The 19,468-nt window shown below is 40.4% G+C and overlaps 1 protein-coding gene across 2 annotated transcripts in view; it reads left to right on the top strand.

Moving 5' to 3' along the window:
* Positions 1-19,468, top strand: part of SYT9 (synaptotagmin 9) — a 216,508-nt gene that overhangs the window by 50,696 nt on the left and 146,344 nt on the right. For both annotated transcript variants that reach the window (XR_008620313.2, XM_003819106.5), the window contains exons 2-3: positions 441-792; positions 10,763-11,309. Coding sequence is in view for 1 of the 2 variants with exons in the window: in XM_003819106.5 (XP_003819154.1) it covers positions 441-792; positions 10,763-11,309 (899 nt within the window). In the remaining variant the exon portion in view is untranslated. The remainder of the gene's footprint in view (positions 1-440; positions 793-10,762; positions 11,310-19,468) is intronic.

Consider the following 19,468-nt stretch of genomic DNA (forward strand, 5'->3'; position numbering starts at 1 on the left):
GACTTACACAATTCCCCAATTATATTATACAGCTCTCTGAGATGACAGAATAATTGTTAAGGACATTTTAAACTGCCCTGCTCAAAAAACATTAATGATTGGTGCTGCCTGTAGGATAGAGTCTCATTTCACTTGAAGGGCATTCTAGTCCCCATGAATATATCCATTTTCTTGCCATAGCAGGCTGTTTATTGTTTCTAAACATGGCTTGCATGCTATGGTACCTCCTCTGTGTTTCTGCTCACTGGTCCTCTGGTTTGTGTATGAATTCTCATTGTCACCGCCCCAGAATTAAGTAACCCAGCCATGCGCCCCAGCATGGCCTTCCGCAGTCGGCTCCCAAGGGATGAGTGGATGAGAGGGTCATTCTGCCCACACTGTGCAATGGGTGGGCTTGAGGGGAATGACCACACTGACCTTTGATCTTTGCTTCTTTGCAGATATCTCAGTGAGCCTGCTGACCCTTGTGGTCACTGCCTGTGGTCTCGCTCTCTTTGGCGTGTCTCTCTTCGTATCTTGGAAACTCTGCTGGGTTCCGTGGCGAGAACGAGGCCTGCCCTCTGGTAGCAAAGACAACAACCAGGAGCCTCTTAACTACATGGACACAGAGACCAATGAGCAGGAGAACAGTGAGGACTTCCTGGACCCTCCCACGCCCTGCCCTGACTCCTCCATGAAGATCAGCCACACCTCCCCTGACATTCCCCTCTCCACCCAGACGGAGATCCAGGAGAACTGTGCCCATGGCGTCCGCGTGCAGCGCCAAGTCACAGAGCCAACCTCGTCGGCTCGGTCAGTAATGCCTTCTCCTTTCTGAATGCAAGGAAGGACCACCCCATTCCCCTCTCTGGCAACAATAGCACTGATAGGTCAAGGAGCCTGTAACCTTTCAGATTTCTGTTCTGTATCAGAGACATGAATATGGGAAAACTCCATGCTTCCTACGCCCTCCTTGGTCTCTACTTAGTTCATAAAAATAATAGTTAACATTATTAAGACAGCATGTGTGAAGTACTCTATAAGAACTTTATATTCATATTTTATTATAGCTCACAACTTAGCATGAAATGTATACTATTATCATTCTTATTTTACAGCAGAAGAAACTTAAGTCAAGGCGATTAAATTTTTTAAAAAGCTGTATATGTAAATACCCAGGTCAGGATTTGAACCCTGGTTCAACCAACACAAGAATCTGAGCTCTTAACCACTCTTCCCTGCTGCCCTCCTACTGCTTTAGAATTTATTCCCTGTGCATCTGATATCCTAACAGTCACACACAGGCTCTCTTCAGACTCCACCATGTGGCTGGAGGTCTTTGTCCGTCTCCAGCCTTTGGAAGGCTTACAGAGTACCGATACCTAGGTCACTCTCTTTTCGTTGTCTGGATGCTTTATGCTCTTCAGCAGTAGAGAAATAATATAATGCAGTGAAAAAAGATGCGGTCTCTCAAGTCAAATGAATTGGCTTTACTTACATGTGTGACATTGAACAAATTACTTAAACTCCGTATCTGTCCATTTCCTCTTCTTCAAAAGAGGAGTAGATAGTACTGATTTGTAGGTGGTTTTAAGAATGAAATGATGACATGTGCTTGCACAGGTCTGGCACCTAGTAAATGTTCCAAAATGTGAGCTGCCATTTTGCTGTTAGTATTGCTATTATGGCCTCTCCCAAGGCTCAGATGTTGCACAAAAGTGTGTTTGAGGCTAAGCAGCCAGTTCTAAATCACTGGATATAAAAACTCATTTTTGATAAGATATTTCAGGAAAAGAGACTCAGGAAGCAGCTTTCTTTAGAATTAAAATAATGGCCTGAGTGATGGCCAGAGAAATAGCATGTGCTGTTATTTGGAAAGTATAAACACAATTTGGAGGTATTTTAAAAAAATATTTACTGTTTGTTCTCCAGAAACAGAAATAAGACTTTACCCTTTTTATGTTAATCGAGTTTATCCTAGAGGCTCCACTCATTCTCATTAAGTGGGATGGAATATGCCAGTTTCTAATTTGATTGTTTCAGAAACTTATTTTAGCATCATTTTCAATTCTGAATCAAAGAGCCAAATCTAAAATATGCCTCTGTGAGGAGATGGGTAGTTGTCTGCCGTTTGATTTAGAAGAAATCCTCAGATTTTATCACTAGGATTTATCTTCAGATTTAAAACTTAAATAGAACTAGAGCTCTATTTGATGCTGTCATAGAGTTCATGCAATGTGCAGACTTATAATAAAATCCTTTCAGTATTTCAATAGCTAAAGCCTTTTAGATAGAGTCTCCATTGAAATTTCCATTGAAATTGCCCCCTATTTGGTTCTACTCTGCATGTAACTTTTCTGGTCTGAGTTCCTCCAATATATGATGGTAGTACTGTGATCTTACTAGATTTGATCTGGGGACTCTGCCATAATTCTAACAAACCGATAGCAATGATGCCACTATAATTATCACAATATTTATACTGGGAAAGTATATAAATATACTGCATAGCAATAAGGATTTGCTTAAAAAATAACTGTTATCACCACTGATTTGTAGAAATTGGGTAGAAGGAAAAAAATTAAAAGGGAGAGTGAAGGAATTATCCCTGTAAAATGCACTTTGTGTTCAGATTTATTTTAGTTTTGAAGGCATGCAATTACATTATCTTTTCTGATGGCAAAAATCAGGTTTAGCAATATCTGAACTACTATAAGAAAACTACTCTTTTCTAGCTGCATTTGACCTAATACTGACACTTTGCATTTTTATGCATTTAAAACATTCATACCTAAATTACTACTGACCTAGTTTTATGGGGTCTGTCTGGAAATATATATCCTTGTCTCAGGATCTCACCACAATAAGAGCAGTACATGGTCTTCTAATTCTTTGAGGATTGTGTTGCATCATGAGAAAATGCACACACACATACACACTCTTTGCTAACAAAAAGGAAAAAGAGAATGAAATTTCCTTTATGCCTCAAAGCATTTTTAACATTCTTCTTTAACATTTTCGATACCCATATTTGGGGAGGGGAAAGGTAAGCTTTGCTGAGAAAGCTCTAAACAGTCTGCTTTTCCAGTTACTGTTTCTTCTCTTTTCTTTCTCATTATGTTCTTTACCTTCTCCCTGCCGACACTGTCTTACTGCTTCCATCCTGCAGCCATTATCACCATCTCAGGACAGCCATGATCACAGTCTCAGGGTTCCCAGTGCACGAAAGACACAGCCTCCATTTAAAGGTGTCTTCAGGATCCTTGTGATTGGCACAGTTTCTGTCACACCATTGACATCAAAAATCTCAACCTCACCTGGCCTCTTCAGCTTGGATGTGTTCTTGGATATGTTTGGCTGACACAGTGCCTTTTTGAAATGTCCTAAAGATGGGCTTTATTTTATCTTCTAAGAATGTTTCTGGTCAGAATGACTTTCTGTTGTTCTTTCAAGATCAAACATGTTCGGTGTCTAGTTTCTTCAGTGACTATTAGTACCATCCAAAATTCCTGTCAATTCTTTTTGATTTGAATGAAGTCCCTTTTGTACAGTGACTCAATATGCTGGAAATGTGGATGTTTCAATTTTCTCGGAATTTTTTAATTCCAGAGCTTTATAAAGTTCTCTACTCCAAATGTATGAAAATCCCTGGACCCCCAAAATAGAAGGAACCTTGAAAGGCCATCTAATCCATTTCCTGATTCATGTCCTAAGATGAAAGTTCATCCTATTTTTCTCAAGCCTTCTCAGATGTCTTATGTAACACTTCAGTTTTTCAAAAATTTCAATTACCACACCACAAACCCCTTATCAGGTCTATTAAGGCCCTGCATTTTAATACTGCCACAGTCTGCTTCCAACAGCCTCACCTTATGGCCAGGGCCACCATGTTGCAGAACCCTAGGGGACACTTTTAACATGAACTCAATAGGAGACAGCCTGGAAGAAGCTTGTTGTACTGCAGCTGCACTAGCCTCTCTCTTAGTTCCTTCAGCATCCCAAGCCCCTTCCTGCCTTGAGGTCTTCACACGTTGCTCCCTCAGCCAGGCATGCTTTTCCTTTTTTTGTCCTTCTTGGGACCTTTACCTCCCTTACGCCCTAGCTGAAACATCACCTTCTCAGAAAGGTCTCCCCGGCCACTCCATCTGAAGTCTGTGTTCTGTCCCCCACTCCTTCCCACTTTAATTCTCCCTCGCATTGCCTTGTTTTCATGCCTTCACACGATTAAATTATTTTAAGTGATTCTTTATTGCTTGTACTCCCCTCTAGACTGAGTTCTGTGAGCTCAGAGACCACATCTGTTTTGTTTCTTCCTGTCTATCCAGCCCCTAGCACCACCTGGCACATGGAGGACTTTTTTCCATGAATGACTGACAGAATACATTGGTCAACATCAGGCCACTTTTCTCATGCTCTTCTGACAAGAATGACAAAGGGCCAGAAGTATAAACTGAGCAGAGCCTGTAATAATGGTGTGAGGCTGGCGGAAGGCCATTTGTCCCAGGTCTCACATTCATTAAGAGCCCCACATTAGGTTTTTGACCTTATCTCTGAATTAAGCAATCCATAGAGTTACAGAAATATGCTGACAGAATTGAAGGAGGAAGATAACCATCACACTCTAAATTTAGGTCCCATGACTGGCCACAACTCAAGTAAATAGTACATAAAAATTGAATGTAATTATACTATGAGTAGCACATTTCTATTAAGTTATATTTTTGTGTGGTGAGAACATTGGTTCAATGTAAACATCTAAAACATAATTTTTGAATTATAGTTATTTCTTCAGATTTAAATTAACTGCTTCAAAAGTGGAAGTTGCCTAGACCTATCTCAACTTCCATGAGACCCCGAAATAATATGTAAATAAGTGTTTTCTCTACTGGGATTAAATTATCAGAAACTATTATATCCATAGCATTTCTATATTTACTCTAGACACAGATATCAAGCATTTGCTTGGCAAAATTCAATATTAGGTGGTGGCAATAAAGAGAGAAAAAATATATAACCCTGCCCACAAAAGACCCACAGCAAGAGCACCAATTATACACACTGAAGTGCTCAATTTGTTCTTTAGAAGATTAATCTGGAAAGAATGCGTAAGATGCATGGGACAGTGGTGAAGATTGGATGTATACAGGGGCCTGTCTGAGGGCCTGAACTCAGCTAGGATCAATGGGAATGAAAAGAGACATAAGACGTGAGCTACTGTAGAGAAAGTTTTGGTGAACAAAGGCTCATCTTAGTTATGGAGGGTAAAGTATTCGAGGTTTCAAATCTGTTTAACTTTGGAGGGAGTGGGAGGAAGCAGGTCTTGCCTCAGTGTATCCACCTACCCTTGACAACACACCTCCACTGGCCCCAAGGCCTGATGCCTGTCTCGTCATTATCTCACTTATGCTGGAAACCCTTGAATCTTCAGCCCAAGAAAGCCTCAGATTTTCACTTCCTCCTGCCCTTGTAGTCTACTAACTGTGTCTGTCCCTATCCAGGATTTCCCCTTCTTCTGTGTCTGCCTGTGGTTCAGGAAAACCTAACTCTCTCTTCTTCATCACCAGGGGAGTTTTGAAGAAAAACATCCTGTCTCCACCATTTCCATAATTCCCTGCCTTGACTTGAACATAGGAAAGAAACCAGTAACATTTCTGAAACCACAATTTGCTTCTCTCTTTTTTCTCCTTGGATCCTGAAGCCTTGTAGACACTGGTGCCCGAGAACCAGGGAAAGGACAGGTCAGGTTTCACCTCTGAGGTGGGCCACTGCAGTGAAGGAACATATATTAGGGTGCACTTGTTCATGGCTGCACATGAAAGCCCGCGATGGAAGGGGTGTTGGGGATATGAGTGCTGGCTTGTACAGAGCCTGGACTCAGAGATGCAGTGGGTGTATGTGAGGGACTCTGGAAAAAGCTGCTGGGGCAGAAGAGCTGAAAGTCCCATTCTGCTAGAGAGGTGGGACCAAGATGCAAATGGATTTAATGTCTTTATTGAAGTCTACAGCATCAGCTTGGAGGTGGCTAAGAATGAGGCCAAGTTAAGTAGACAAGCCCAGCTCAAGTATCATCTCCTTCATAAAAATTTCCTCAGCCAGAGGCCTTTCTCCCTCTCATCTTCTGGTGGGGGAACCATCTCATCACCCGCCTGAACAGCCATTTCCTTCAAGATGGTGACTATATTTTGCCTCTCTGCACCTTCCGCCCCATTTGACACTGCTTTGCAAATTCGAATTTGTTGAATTGCCATTACGTCCTGTCTCTTAAGATCTGATCGACATAGTTGGCTTTTCGGGTGATATTTTAGGGACTAACCTAGAGCTGGGACTAGTTAATTCACATCTGAGGAAAGGAAAGGAGGAGAAAACCTTGTACCTCTGGGATTCTGGCCTTTCCTGAACTATGGCTGCAACTCAGCACAAGACTCAGGTTTCTCCAGGCATGAAAGTATGTTTTTGAGTTTGTTTTGGGAAATCTACTTTGCACATTTTGTTAATTATCTTTGAACTCAAGCTTTCCACAGGTTCAACTGCTATTCTTCCCACTTAGGTCTGGGGTAGCCAAGTCTAATCTTTATTTTCTCTCTGTTGTTTCTTCCATGAGAGGAAAATAGCTTTTGCCCACCCAGAGAGAGAATGGGAGGTGGAGGAAGCTGAGAGTTCCAACCCCAGCAGCCAGCTTCTCTACGACAGCATTAGGGTGTGGCTTATTAGTACAGGAGATCATCTCTCAACTTTCCTTCTGACCCACTGTCCTTGGGGTCCACTTTTTTTCATTCATTGTGCACATTAAGTCCTGAGAACACCAAAATACGGGACTCCCCAGACCTACTCAGAGGACTGTCTGCTTCAGTCACAGATCTCTCTTTGCCAAATTCCTACATTCCCTCAATGTCATTGTCCTTGTCAGTCAGTGGCTTTGAAATTCTAGACCCTTGCCCTGGGAGTCTCGCATTTACTGCACTCAAAACCACCTCCATTAACCATTTAGAGCCACCTCACCTGGGGTGGGGGAGGCTCAGGTAATGGCTCTATATTCCGTATCTTTCCTACCTCTTGCTTTGGGCTTGCGTTTTCTTCCCACCTCTGTTTGAGTAGCCTATGAGAACTATAGAATATTGATTTTCCATTTCCTCCACCCCCTCTTCTCCTTTACGCCCCTGGGGCAGTCTCCCTGCTCCACTTTCTTATTTTCAGCCCCCAGACCTCCAGAGGTTATACAGGGAGGTTATGAGTTACCCTGGTTCTCTGGCTCTTTTAAGCTTCTCTCTTCTTCCGTGCCTCTCACCGCACTCCAGTAAACTCTAACTCTCTTCTGAATGGAAACTGAAAGAGATTGAAAGGGAGCCCCAGGAGTGAGAACCTGTCATGCCCAGTTACAGTCTTTGCTATCTGCTTTAAGCCACTACCTTACAGTTAGATTCAACTGATTTCCCAAGAGTAAGTGTGATTCTGAATGGAGGGGAAAGTGTTGGGAATGAAATTATCACGTAAACTGTTTCAGTAGATAATAGTATTCATATCTGTGACTGGTTTTTTGTTTGCTTGTTTGGTTTTTGGTTTTTGAGTTTTTTTGAGATGGAGTCTTTCTCTGTTGCCCAGACTGGAGTGTAGTGGCGTGATCTCCACTCACTGCAACCTCTGCCACCTGGGTTTAAGCGATTCTCCTGCCTCAGCCTCCCAAGTAGCTGGGACTACAGGTGTGTGCCACTATGCCTGGCTAATTTTTGTATCTTTAGTAGAGACAGGGTTTTACTATGTTGGCCAGGCTGGTCTCGAACTCCTGACCTCAAGTGATCCACCCACCTTGGCCTCCTAAAATGCTGAGATTACAGGTGTGAGCCATTGCGCCTAGCCCATAACTGTGATTTTTTTTTTTTTTTTTTTTGAGACGGAGTCTCACCCTGTCGCCCAGGCTGGAGTACAGTGGCACAATCTCTACTCACTGCAAGCTCCGGCTCCCGGGTTCACGCTGTTCTCCTGCCTCAGCCTCCCAAGTAGCTGGGACTACAGGTGCCTGCCACCACGCCTGGCTACTTTTTTTGTATTTTTAGCAGAGATGGGGTTTCACTGTGTTAGCCAGGATGGTGTCGATCTCCTGACCTCGTGATCCGCCCACCTCGGCCTCCCAAAGTGCTGGGATTACAGGCATGAGCCACTGCACCCGGCTTGTGATTGGTTTTTAAGAGGTCAGCTGTATTGGGAATTTTTGGAGGGATTCCTGTGCAATTGGGTTCTCAGGGAATGGGATCTTTCTTCAGTCTTTGAACTACATCAACAACCCCCGCCTCCCTGCTGGCAATCCACTTTGGTTAGGAAGAGCTGAGCATGTGGGACAATTTATCTTCAGATTTCATGTCTAAGAAAATGTACATGTAGAACAGAATATGTCACACTACTAAGTAGCCAAATCCATGTATTTTAAATTAAAATTAAAACTATGGTGGCCAGGCACAGTGGCTAACGCCTGTAATCCCAGCACTTTGGGAGGCTAAGTTGGGTGGATCACCTGAGGTTGGGAGTTCGAGACCAGCCTGACCAACATGGAGAAACCCTGTCTCTACTAAAAATACAAAATTAGCCAGGTGTGGTGGCGCATGCCTGTAATCCCAGCTATTTGGGAGGCTGAGGTAGGAGAATTGCTTCAACCCGGGAGGTGGAGGTTGCAGGGAGCCGAGATCGCGCCATTGCCCTTCAGCCCCAGTCCACAACAGTGAGACTTCATCTAAAAAACTAAAAAACAAACAAACAAAAAGCAAAACCACTATGGTAGATTTAGTCCTACAGACAAGGGTGAAGACAAAATGTTGCTGTGATGAATTGAACGCCAGTACTAAGAAAATTCAAAGGGAAATTGTCATGCACAGTCTGCCCAGCAACCATCTGCGGAGCAGCAGGGTGACAGGGCCTAGGGCTGACATGAGATTATTGTCTGGGACTGGACTGTGTAGACACAGAATTGTTGGTCCACCACAGACTCATCTGGAGAAGGAGCATCCAGTGGATATTGAGGATGCACTTTTATCATGTAAACAGCACCACTTACTAGACAGTACCCAGAAGGGTGGGAACTGATGCAGGACCCAATTATGGACATTTTTTGAAGAAAAAAATGTTTCTTTTGTAACCAGCCTATTCTGACCTCTGCATATGGCAGGTGACTTTCTGCTGCCTCCCAGTCCTTTCTGCCCACAGAGTCCAGTAAAGTGAGACTCAAGCTCTATTCTAGCACTACATTGGTTCCACTTCTGGACAAGGGAGTGATCTGGCTGCACTAGCTCAGAAAGCCAGTTTTAGATGCTTAACAGCAATTCCTGCCTTCCCTCCCCCGCCCACCCACATCATAAAATACAGAGAAACCTTAAGAGTGTGGATTTCTCTAAAAGAGATTAAAATCTCCCTTCAGCAACTCTCAGATCACAAAGTTTTTGTGCATGTGGGAATGTATGTGACTGGGCTATGTCTGCTTGCTATGGACTGTGTTAGATGTGACAGGTACCAGTGACAGCTCTGTGACGGTACTCTTGTCATACCAGGTGGGTGATTAGTGATTAGGAGGCTATTTTAGGATAAAGAGGAATGCTCAGCCTAACAATATCTGTGGTGACAAGGGAGAATACTTTCAAACGTGTCTGGGGGTCCCTTAATTCCATTTTTACGTCTTTATTTCATTGTCTGAAGAAAGGAAGAGAAGGGCAAATTCAAATGTTTACTCTGCCTCTCCAACTGTTTACCAATCCCTAAGAGACATCCCAGCTGTTCTCTTTCACCTTCTAGTAAAGAGGCTATTTTAATTAAGGTTGTTGAGCGAATGCATGCAATACAATATAATGACTCTAAACTCTGAGCTAAAAACAACAAAAGTAACCTTAAAAACAACCTTGTATGTGATAACTACTTCTCTCAACTTGGGAAGACACGCACAGATCAGACAGGCTTTCAAGAGAATTTTAGGGAAACTTCTAACCCAAACCAATACACTTACAGGGTGAAGAAGACTATACTACAGTTGCAAATATTTAGTTTGCAAGTATCATTATCCAACCATCTCCAGTTGAATCCCTACATGCATTTATAGTAGCTCATCTTTAATTTTTGTGCCATTAGTGTTTATTTCAGAAATAAAACCTGTCCTCTTGATCACTAATCACCCATGTGTACAGCAAAAGCACAATCCCAATTATGTCACTTCTACCTGTCAGAGCCACCACAATCCACTGCATGCAGACACATCCCAGTCATATACATTTTTGCATGAGCAAAAGCTGTGTTCTTGTGATGAAATGATTTGATTTGAACCAGTAAGAATTTATGTCCTTATAAAGCTATAAGCCAGTGGCAAGAAATTCAGTGTAATTTAGAGAAAGATTCATTCTTCTTAAGGCAACACTTGGCTATTTCCATTTCAGAATGATATTATATATAAAGTTGAATAATTTTATTTTTAAAGCAGTTTGTACAAATCTTTACATTCCACCAGAGGAATAAGCTTCTTTAATGGCATATTAGACAGTTTAGGAACTATATTAAACCTTTAAAGCTCTGAGGTCACATGTTACTAGGTTCATTTCCTGATACCAAGCCTCAGTTTTGAGCTTCAAGCCTTATGGAGCAGCTTACTCACACTGATGAGCATTTTGAATTTAGGCCACACACACACAAAAAAGGCCCACAGATCTAAGCTCCTGACAAAATATAACAGTCTACCTACATCCCAGGCAAAAGTTTCTGAGAGACCCATAGCTAATAAGGTTATAACTTTGTTCTGTGTTGCTCTTCATTCAAGGCATAATTCAATCCGAAGACAACTCAACTTGTCAAACCCGGACTTCAATATCCAGCAGCTTCAAAAACAGGAACAGTTGACTGGAATTGGTAGAATTAAACCAGAGTTATATAAGCAGAGGTCATTGGATAATGATGACGGGAGACGGAGTAACAGCAAGGCTTGTGGGAAACTGAACTTCATTTTAAAATATGACTGTGACTTAGAGCAGCTCATAGTGAAGATTCACAAAGCTGTCAATTTGCCCGCCAAGGACTTTTCTGGGACTTCAGATCCTTATGTCAAGATCTATTTGCTTCCTGATCGGAAAACAAAACACCAGACTAAAGTTCACAGAAAGACCCTGAACCCTGTGTTTGATGAAGTGTTTTTATTTCCGGTTCCCTACAATGACCTTGAAGCACGGAAGCTTCACTTCTCTGTGTACGACTTTGACAGGTTCTCTCGTCATGACTTAATCGGCCAAGTGGTGGTGGATCACTTCCTAGACTTGGCTGATTTCCCCAGGGAGTGCATCCTTTGGAAGGATATCGAATATGTCACCAATGTGAGTCCAGCATTTCTTCATTTTTGTGGTGGGGGGCATCTTGGTTAGCAAGGAAACAGATTACTTACACATTATCTTGAGGACAAAGTGTAAAATTCCTGTCAATGTACATGTAGCAGTTATTTCAGAACCTCCTTGTACCTTTTCAGAAACAGGGTTTTAACAATATTGATTTTGAAGTTTCCAAGCATTATTCCATGAAAACAATATTAAAGAATAACATTCTCTCTTTTCTACTTTCAGATTCTTAGCTAGCCCCTAAGAGACAGCAGGTGTTATCTGTCCTCCGTACCACATTTTCTTTAGAGCTTTTTCAGGTTGTTTGTGCTGAATGGAACCTGGCATTCTATTAACTGTAGTCTGCAGCTAAGATACCATTACCTGACTCTGACAGCAGTAGGTACTTACCTGTCTTCTGAGGTTGGCTCAAGAGCATTTCCCATGATTGGATCCTCAGCTTCAACCCTACCAGTGGGAGTGGTTGAGAAGAGTTGGCAACACATTTTTAAATGTAAAACTCACAAAATCCAAGTTACAAGGAGGGAAGTCTGAAAAGAAACTATAGATAATGGCAAAACTAATCTATCGACAGTCACATCCAATTTAGGGCTCAGGAGAGAAGTCAAAGGTGCTATGTAGTGGTACCATACATCTATGTCTACATTTTAAACACAAGATTTCAGAGATGATATTTCTACTCCATTTATATCCTTTTCATTATCCTGCAGAGGTGTGTTGGCATTCCAGAAATAGAAAGGAAAATTGAACATTCTTAGGTAACTCTGATGTTTTAAAGCCACTTGTTTCTTTCACCTGTCCAAATTCCCTGAGATAACTTTGTTAGCTCCTCTTCCTGGATATGAGCTATTCTGAGGCCAGCGTAGCTCTCTTTCTCTGCCATGGCATCCAACTGGACCAAGCACCACCATCTTTATTCAGCTCAGACACTGATTCAGCTTGAGTCTGGAGCCTATTTAGTGAAAGACTAATCTCTGCCTAATGACCAAATACCTGCACCTCTTATCCTCAGCCACTTTTATGAACTAGGGACTCACCCATGCTTTGGTTGCCCTGTGGGACACCTCCTCTCCACATGCCACAGGGTTCCAGTGCCAACTTTGTGCTGCTATCCAAATAAACAAAATGTAGCATGGGAGTCTGCTGGCCTTTATCATAATCATGAGGAAAGAAAGAAAGGAGTTGGAGCTGGATAAGGTGCAGAGAATAGCAGTTGATGAAACCAAGGTGATTTGGGATACTGGGGAAGGAATAGGTCTCTTTATCTTAAAAGATAATAATACACATAAACCCAACAATGGATGCTGGGGAAAGCAAGGATTGTCTCCCAAATCCCAATTGACAAAATCAGGAAGCAACATGAGAAGGTTTAGAGAAACAAAATGGGAAGGCTGCTTATACAAAGATACGAATGGCTCAGGCATCACCCCCCACTGGGGTATTTACTAAGTCTCCCTGGTTATGGGAGCTGAGACACTGCCAGCTGCAGTGAGGTGCCTTGAACTTATGTCTCATCTCAGGTATGGTAGGGAGGTGTTGGTCACACCATCTAATGAGACATCAATTTATATTTTTTGACAAATGGATTCCATAAAATAGCTGGAGAGGTTATTAGAAAGTTCAACGAGGATCTTGCTGAGAGTTGCCTTTAGAGACTTTGTGGTGAGAGCAACATTGACTGCGCAGTGGCTGATACAAATCTGGATAAGGCTGATGATCCCTGGTGGGAACGACTCCTAGGACAGGTTCCTGTGGAACAAGAATATGGAGTGGCAGGTGATGGAGACCTTCTGGCCCTGAGATCACTGCCATTTCAGCATTCTCTTGGGAGTAAGAGTTTCTTTTCCATTGTTGGAAAATCCTGGATTTCCATAGGGTTAAGGAGAATGTGAAATTATTTATCAAGGAGGAAAACCAATAAAGCTGCAGGCTTCAGATTTCTCAGTTGTTTCCTCAGGCAAACAATAAATCTTCTGAGCATTGATCTAAGCCTTTGGATGGCCACGGGAGAGGGTAGGTCATGTCAATGGAATTACAGGCTATTTCATAGTCTGCCATATTATTACATTCCATTTTAAAAAATGTTATTTGGGGTTGTGGGGTTTTTTTTTTGTATAGAGACTGAACATAAAGAGCTGAGATTTGCCATGATTCTCTTTTTATAATATAGAATGTATATAATATAGTAAATATAATAATATGGATTAATGAAGAAAAAATTAAATGAACAGGCCTGAACTCACCATTTAGTTGAAGAATAGAACATTACTTCTATTGACCCTTGAATTGTCCTCTATTGCATTCCCTCTCAGTCCAGTCCTGCCAAGAGAAAACTACTATCTTTAATTTTACTTATATCATCATATAAAAAAATATGCATATATATATGACAATATGGGTTTGGGTTTTGTCTATTTTGGCATTTTATTGCTCTTCTTTGACTAGCTTTTTTTCTTTGGTCAACATCGATTATGGCATTTAGTAATAGAAATAAGCAGAGCAGCTGTGGCTTATGTGTCTTCATTGCTATATAATATTCCATTGTATTAATATTAATATATGACAAATTTGCATTCTTGTACTGATGACATTCAGGATGTTAGTTTTTCTGTGATTCTGAATAATATCGCAGAGATTTTTGTACACATCTTTTGGTTCATATATGCAATCATTTCTCTAGAGTATATCCCTGATAGAGGTAAGGTATACATGTGTTCAGCTTTTCTAGATAATGATAGTCTTTTTCAGTCATTTGCACGTATCACAAATTGATCCTTCCACTGTTGAAATGTGATGATCCCTAGTGTTCCACTTTCTCTCCAACTCTTGCAATTGCCACACTGATTAATGTATGTGTGTGCATGTATGCAAAATGATATATTATTGGCATTTCTTCAGTTGTCCAGTTTGACCATCTTTTGATATGTTTATTGGTCATTCATGTTTTCTTTCTTGTGAAAATTCTTGTTCAGCACTTATTCTTTTGTTTTCCTTTCCTTGTTGATTCACATAGGCTTTTTAAGCAGTTGGGATGCAAATCCCTTGTTGGTTATGTGTTTTACAAACATCATCTCTCAGTTTATGGCTGTCTTTGTATTCACTTTATGGTGTCTTTGATAAATAGAGGTTATGTTTAGTGTAATAAAATGTATCAGTATTTTCCGTTGTAAATTAGCGCATTTGTGTCCTACTTAAGAAGTACTTCCTTACCCTATGTCAGGAAATATATTTCTCCTATGCTTTCTATTAGAAGTGTTAAGGTTTTGTCTTCCTCAATTATGATTTTAATCCATCTAGAATGGAAATGTTTACATAGTGTTATATAGGCATTATATATCAGTCAACTTGGGCTGCCATAACAAAATACCATAAACTGGGCAACTTAAACAATAGGTATTTATTTCTTAGAGTTCTGGAGCCTGGGATATCCAAGACCAAGTTTCAGCAGACTCCATTCCTGGTGAGGCTCTCTTCCTGGCTCACCTTCTCACTGTGCCCTCATGTGACAGAGAGAGGGAGAGAGCTCTGGTTCTAGTCTCTCCTCCTCTTCTTATAAGGATACTAATCCTACAATGGGGGCCCCACCCTCATGACCTCATGTAAACCTGATTACCTCCCAAAAGCTTCATTTCCAAATACTGTCACAATCACACTGGGGATTAGGGTTTCAATATATAAATTGGGAGGGACAAAAACATTCAGTCCATAACATATCCATATTTATTTTTCTATATGGGCAAAAAATTTTCTGGCATATTTTCCCAATAATATGCACTGTATGCTCTGTCCTATATAGATTTCTGTATATGCACAACCTGTTTCTGGATTCTCTTTTCTATCCACTGGGATGTTTAACTATCTCTATGAATAGCACAATTTGCAAATTACTATTGTTCTATGATAAGCCTTAACATCTGGAAGGGCAAGTCATCCAGCCTACCTCTATTTTAATTCAACCTTGGCTGGTACTTGACTTTTCTCACACATTTTAGAATCACATTGCCAAGTTAAACACCCTTTCTGGTATTTGGATTTGTATGAAGTCTATTGATTAATTCATGAAAATTTTATATCTTTTGTGATATTGAGTCTTTCTACACATGACCATAGTATATCTCTCCATTTACTTATTCTTTTACTTATTTCTTCTTTAAAGTATTTTATTCAAAGCCTATAATTTTCTACATTAAGATCTTGCATGTCTCTTGTTAGATTTATTGCTAGGTACATTACTTTTTGTTCTTTTAAATGGTATCTTTTCTAAAATTTCATTTTCTAACTATTGCTAGTGTATAGTTAAAATTCTTTATGTTAATATATCTTCTATTTGGCAGTCTTGTAGAACTCATTAATGCCTTTTTTTTTTTATGGCATTTTGCTCTTGTCACCCAGGCTGGAGTGCAATCGAGGCTCACTGCAACCTCTGCCTTCAGGGTTCAAGTGATTCTCCTGCCTCGGCCTCCTGAGTAGCTGGAATTACGGGCGCCCACTACTACGTCTGGCTAATTTTTGTATTTTTAGTGGAGACAGGGTTTCACCATGTTGGCCAGGCTGGTCTCAAACTCCTAACCTCAGTGGATCTGCCGGCCTTGGCTTCCCAAAGTGCTGGGATTACAGGCATGAGCCACTGTGCCCGGCCTAGAACTCATTAATTCTTATAATTTGATTGTAGATTCTCCTGGATTTTCTTTGTAGATAATCAGTCATCTGTGAATTATGATAGTTTTCTTTGTTTCTTTCTAATCTGTATACCTTTTATTCTTTTTTGTTCTTATTTAATGCACAGACTAGGATTTCTAGTACAATGCTGAATAATCATTATGATAGTAGATATATTTGACTTGTTTCTTATTTTAATAGAATGTCTTTAAATTTCCATAGAGTATGATTTTAGCTATATATATATATATATATATATTTTTTTTTTTTTTTTTTAATGGAGTTTCGCTCTTGTTGCCTAGGCTGGAGTACAATGGCGTGATCTCGGCTCATCTTAACCTCCGCCTCCCGGGTTGAAGTGATTCTCCTGCCTCAGCCTCCCAAGTAGCTGGAATTAGTAGGCATGCACCACCACACCCAGCTAATTTTGTATTTTTAGTAGAGACAGGGTTTCTCCATGTTGGTCAGGCTGGTCTCGAACTCCTGACCTCAGGTGATCTGCTTGCCTCGGCCTCCCAAAGTGCTGGGATTTCAGTCATGAGCCACTGCGCCCAGCCTTAGCTATGTATATTTTGTGGATATATTCATATTAAGAATGTTTTACTCTATTCAGAGTTGAGTAAGCCTTTTTATCACACGTAATTGTTTTATCGTATGCTATAATCCAGTGAGGTTTTTTTTACTCCTTTAATCTGCTATTTTGGTCAATTACATTGATTGATTTTCTAATTTTGAGCCAATCTTATATTCCTAGAATGATCCACACTGATCTTGATATAGTACATTTTCTTTACACTGCTGAGTTCAGTTTGATAATATTTCATTTAGCATTTTATTTCTTCTGTGCTCATGAGTGATGCATGTAATATACTGTCTTGTACTGTCCTTGTCTGGCTAGGAATCGAGGTAATTCTTGCTTTATAAAGTTAGTTTGGGGCATTATTTTGGATGCCTGCTATTTGTTCCTGCTCAGTGTCCCTGAAGGCTTTGGGGTTTTTGTGTATCTTTCTTCAAACTGGAAGAATGCCCCTAGTTTCTGACTGCTCCTTAGGTTCAGACAATGAGAAAGGGAGGAGAGTAGGGTCAGGATATTCATTCCCCTATTTCTTTTTTTTTTTCTTTTCTTCTTTTTCTTTTTCTTTTTTTTTTTTTTTTGAGACTGAGTCTTGCTTTGTCTTCCAGGGCTATTTCTTGAGGTATCTGTAGGCTGGCAATAACTTTCAACTGAAAGCCACAGCTCTGGAATATGCCTTTATTTTGCTTTTATTCTTAAAAGATTGTCTGGGAATAACAATTTGGGAGCACAAAACTGAGTTACTTTGATTTTGGCATTATAAAACTATCATTTCATTGTCTTCTGACCTCCAATTGTTTTTGAGAAGTCGACATTTGGTCTAATATTTATTCCTTTGTATAGGAATAAAACCGTAATTACCACAGACCCCATAAAACTAGATCAGTGGTAATTTGGGTATGAATGTTTTAAATGCATAACAATGCAAATTGTCAGTATTAAGTCAAATGCAGCTAGAAAGAGTAGTTTTCTTATGGTAGTGCAAGTTTGTATTAATGGTTAGAAACTGGCTGAGGGGACTTTTGTTTCTTTTTTACACAAAGCAAGTCTAAGACAGGCATGATGTTGGGGATAATATCTGTTTAATAAGCAGGGGAGAAGTTCTGTGTTGTTTATCCTTTAACGATGTGACTCTCAGGCTCTGCAGTCCTCTGAATGCCAGAAGCTAAGCCACCAGAGACTCACATTTACCTCCATTCAAGCTCCAGCTCCAGAGTTTACTTACCTCTGTGGATTAATGCTTTCTTGTTGTTTCTGTCCACTGAAAAATTCTCTTTCTGGTCCGTCAGCTCTGCTACACATTAAGAAGAATTTTTTAATCTAGTATTTTTACCTGAAGGAGTTTCTGTGAGTATTCAAACCTATTGCAAGAAACACTGCTATATTGCTCAAAGCTTATTTTTAAAAAGCTGTTTTGCTTATACTAACTGAATAGTAATCTGTGTATTATATATTTGTCTTTCAATTGAGTAGAACTTTAGAGGTCCTTCAATCTAGCAGATAAAGCTGAGATGAATGGCCATTAGGAGATTCAGCTGAGGTTACATAGCTGAATAATAGCCAAATCAAAATTAAGACCAAGTTTTTTTAAATAACCATTTCAGTCTGTGCAGGAAAAGGTGGCTCAAAATGATCATATACGCTGGTTTACTTCTCCTTCCCCTCTTTACCTGGCTAACTCCCACTAAGCTCTTAAATCCCAATTTATGTGCCATTTCCTCAGAGAACTCTTTTTCTGAGCCCTGGACTAGCGTAGGTTTTTCTGGCATTTGTTTCCATGACACTCTGTATTTCTATCATTACTCATGCTTCTTTTGTGTATTTGTTCAATTTTCTTTCTATAAGTGCAAAACCCAGATTTGGTTTGCTTCCTGCTGGGTGCTCAACCTCTAGAATGGTGTCTGAAAGTTAGATATTTAATAAGCACTTGCTGCATAAAGTGAAACTCCTTATGAGGGACTAATTTGTTGAGTCTCTAGGGACTGCTTGAGTTGGAGGCTGTTATGCGGAACTGAACTCATAAACTAATCTTTTTAAAAAAATTCTTTGTTTCTCCAAGGAGAGTGTGAGTTTTATAAATGTTGGCACTCAAATAAAAATTAATCCTCATGCTTTCCTATGAAAGAACAAAACGGCAATTATTGAGTGTAAAAATGATGGTGTAATTAAACCTCTCAACTACTGAAGCCAGATCAATAATAGTACAATACATCTTTGTGAGGATTTTATCAGTCAGCAAGAGAGAAGACAGCATCAAGGGGGAAGGTCAAAATTTCGGAGACTATGAGTCCAGTGTTCTGGGTTAATGTTGTCTGTCAGGACGATCCTCTTGGCATTTTTAGTATACCCCACTTACTAGTGGCTTTCTGAAAAAGTAGGCATTAAGCACTTCAGGAATCTCTTTCTTGGTGGTTGGCTTAGAAACTGGTTCGGAGACTGTCTCTGGGAGCTATGATCACCTCAGTTAGACTCTGATTTGGAGAAGATGCCACAGTTCTCATGTAATGACAGTAGAAGTAATGAATTTCCCTCTATGCCAATACAGATTCCAGTTCAGAAGAGGCAAGGACACAGTTTACAACAGCATAGACTTTCTTTTAATGTTAAGAACTTAAAACTCTTATTTCAGCAAGGTTTGTTATTTTGTAGTGACTGATTTGGAGACTTTCCTGTTCTGTCTCCTAAAGGCCTGGGGCCACTCGCAGACCTGATGGAGGTGGACACCTGGAACCACCCAGGCAGGGGGAATATAAGCATTCAGGGAAGTCCAGAGTGCTTGCTCTTCATAGTCAAATACAAATGGGGCAGGCAGGCTCTGTGATTGAAGATATTCATTAATTTGAATCCCTTTTCATTTCATTGTACCATAAGTCATAAGTGATTATTATATTGATGCAACACAAGTGAG

The sequence above is a fragment of the Pan paniscus genome, chromosome 9 (assembly GCF_029289425.2).
Source record: "Pan paniscus chromosome 9, NHGRI_mPanPan1-v2.0_pri, whole genome shotgun sequence".
In the NCBI taxonomy this organism is placed as follows: domain Eukaryota; kingdom Metazoa; phylum Chordata; class Mammalia; order Primates; family Hominidae; genus Pan; species Pan paniscus.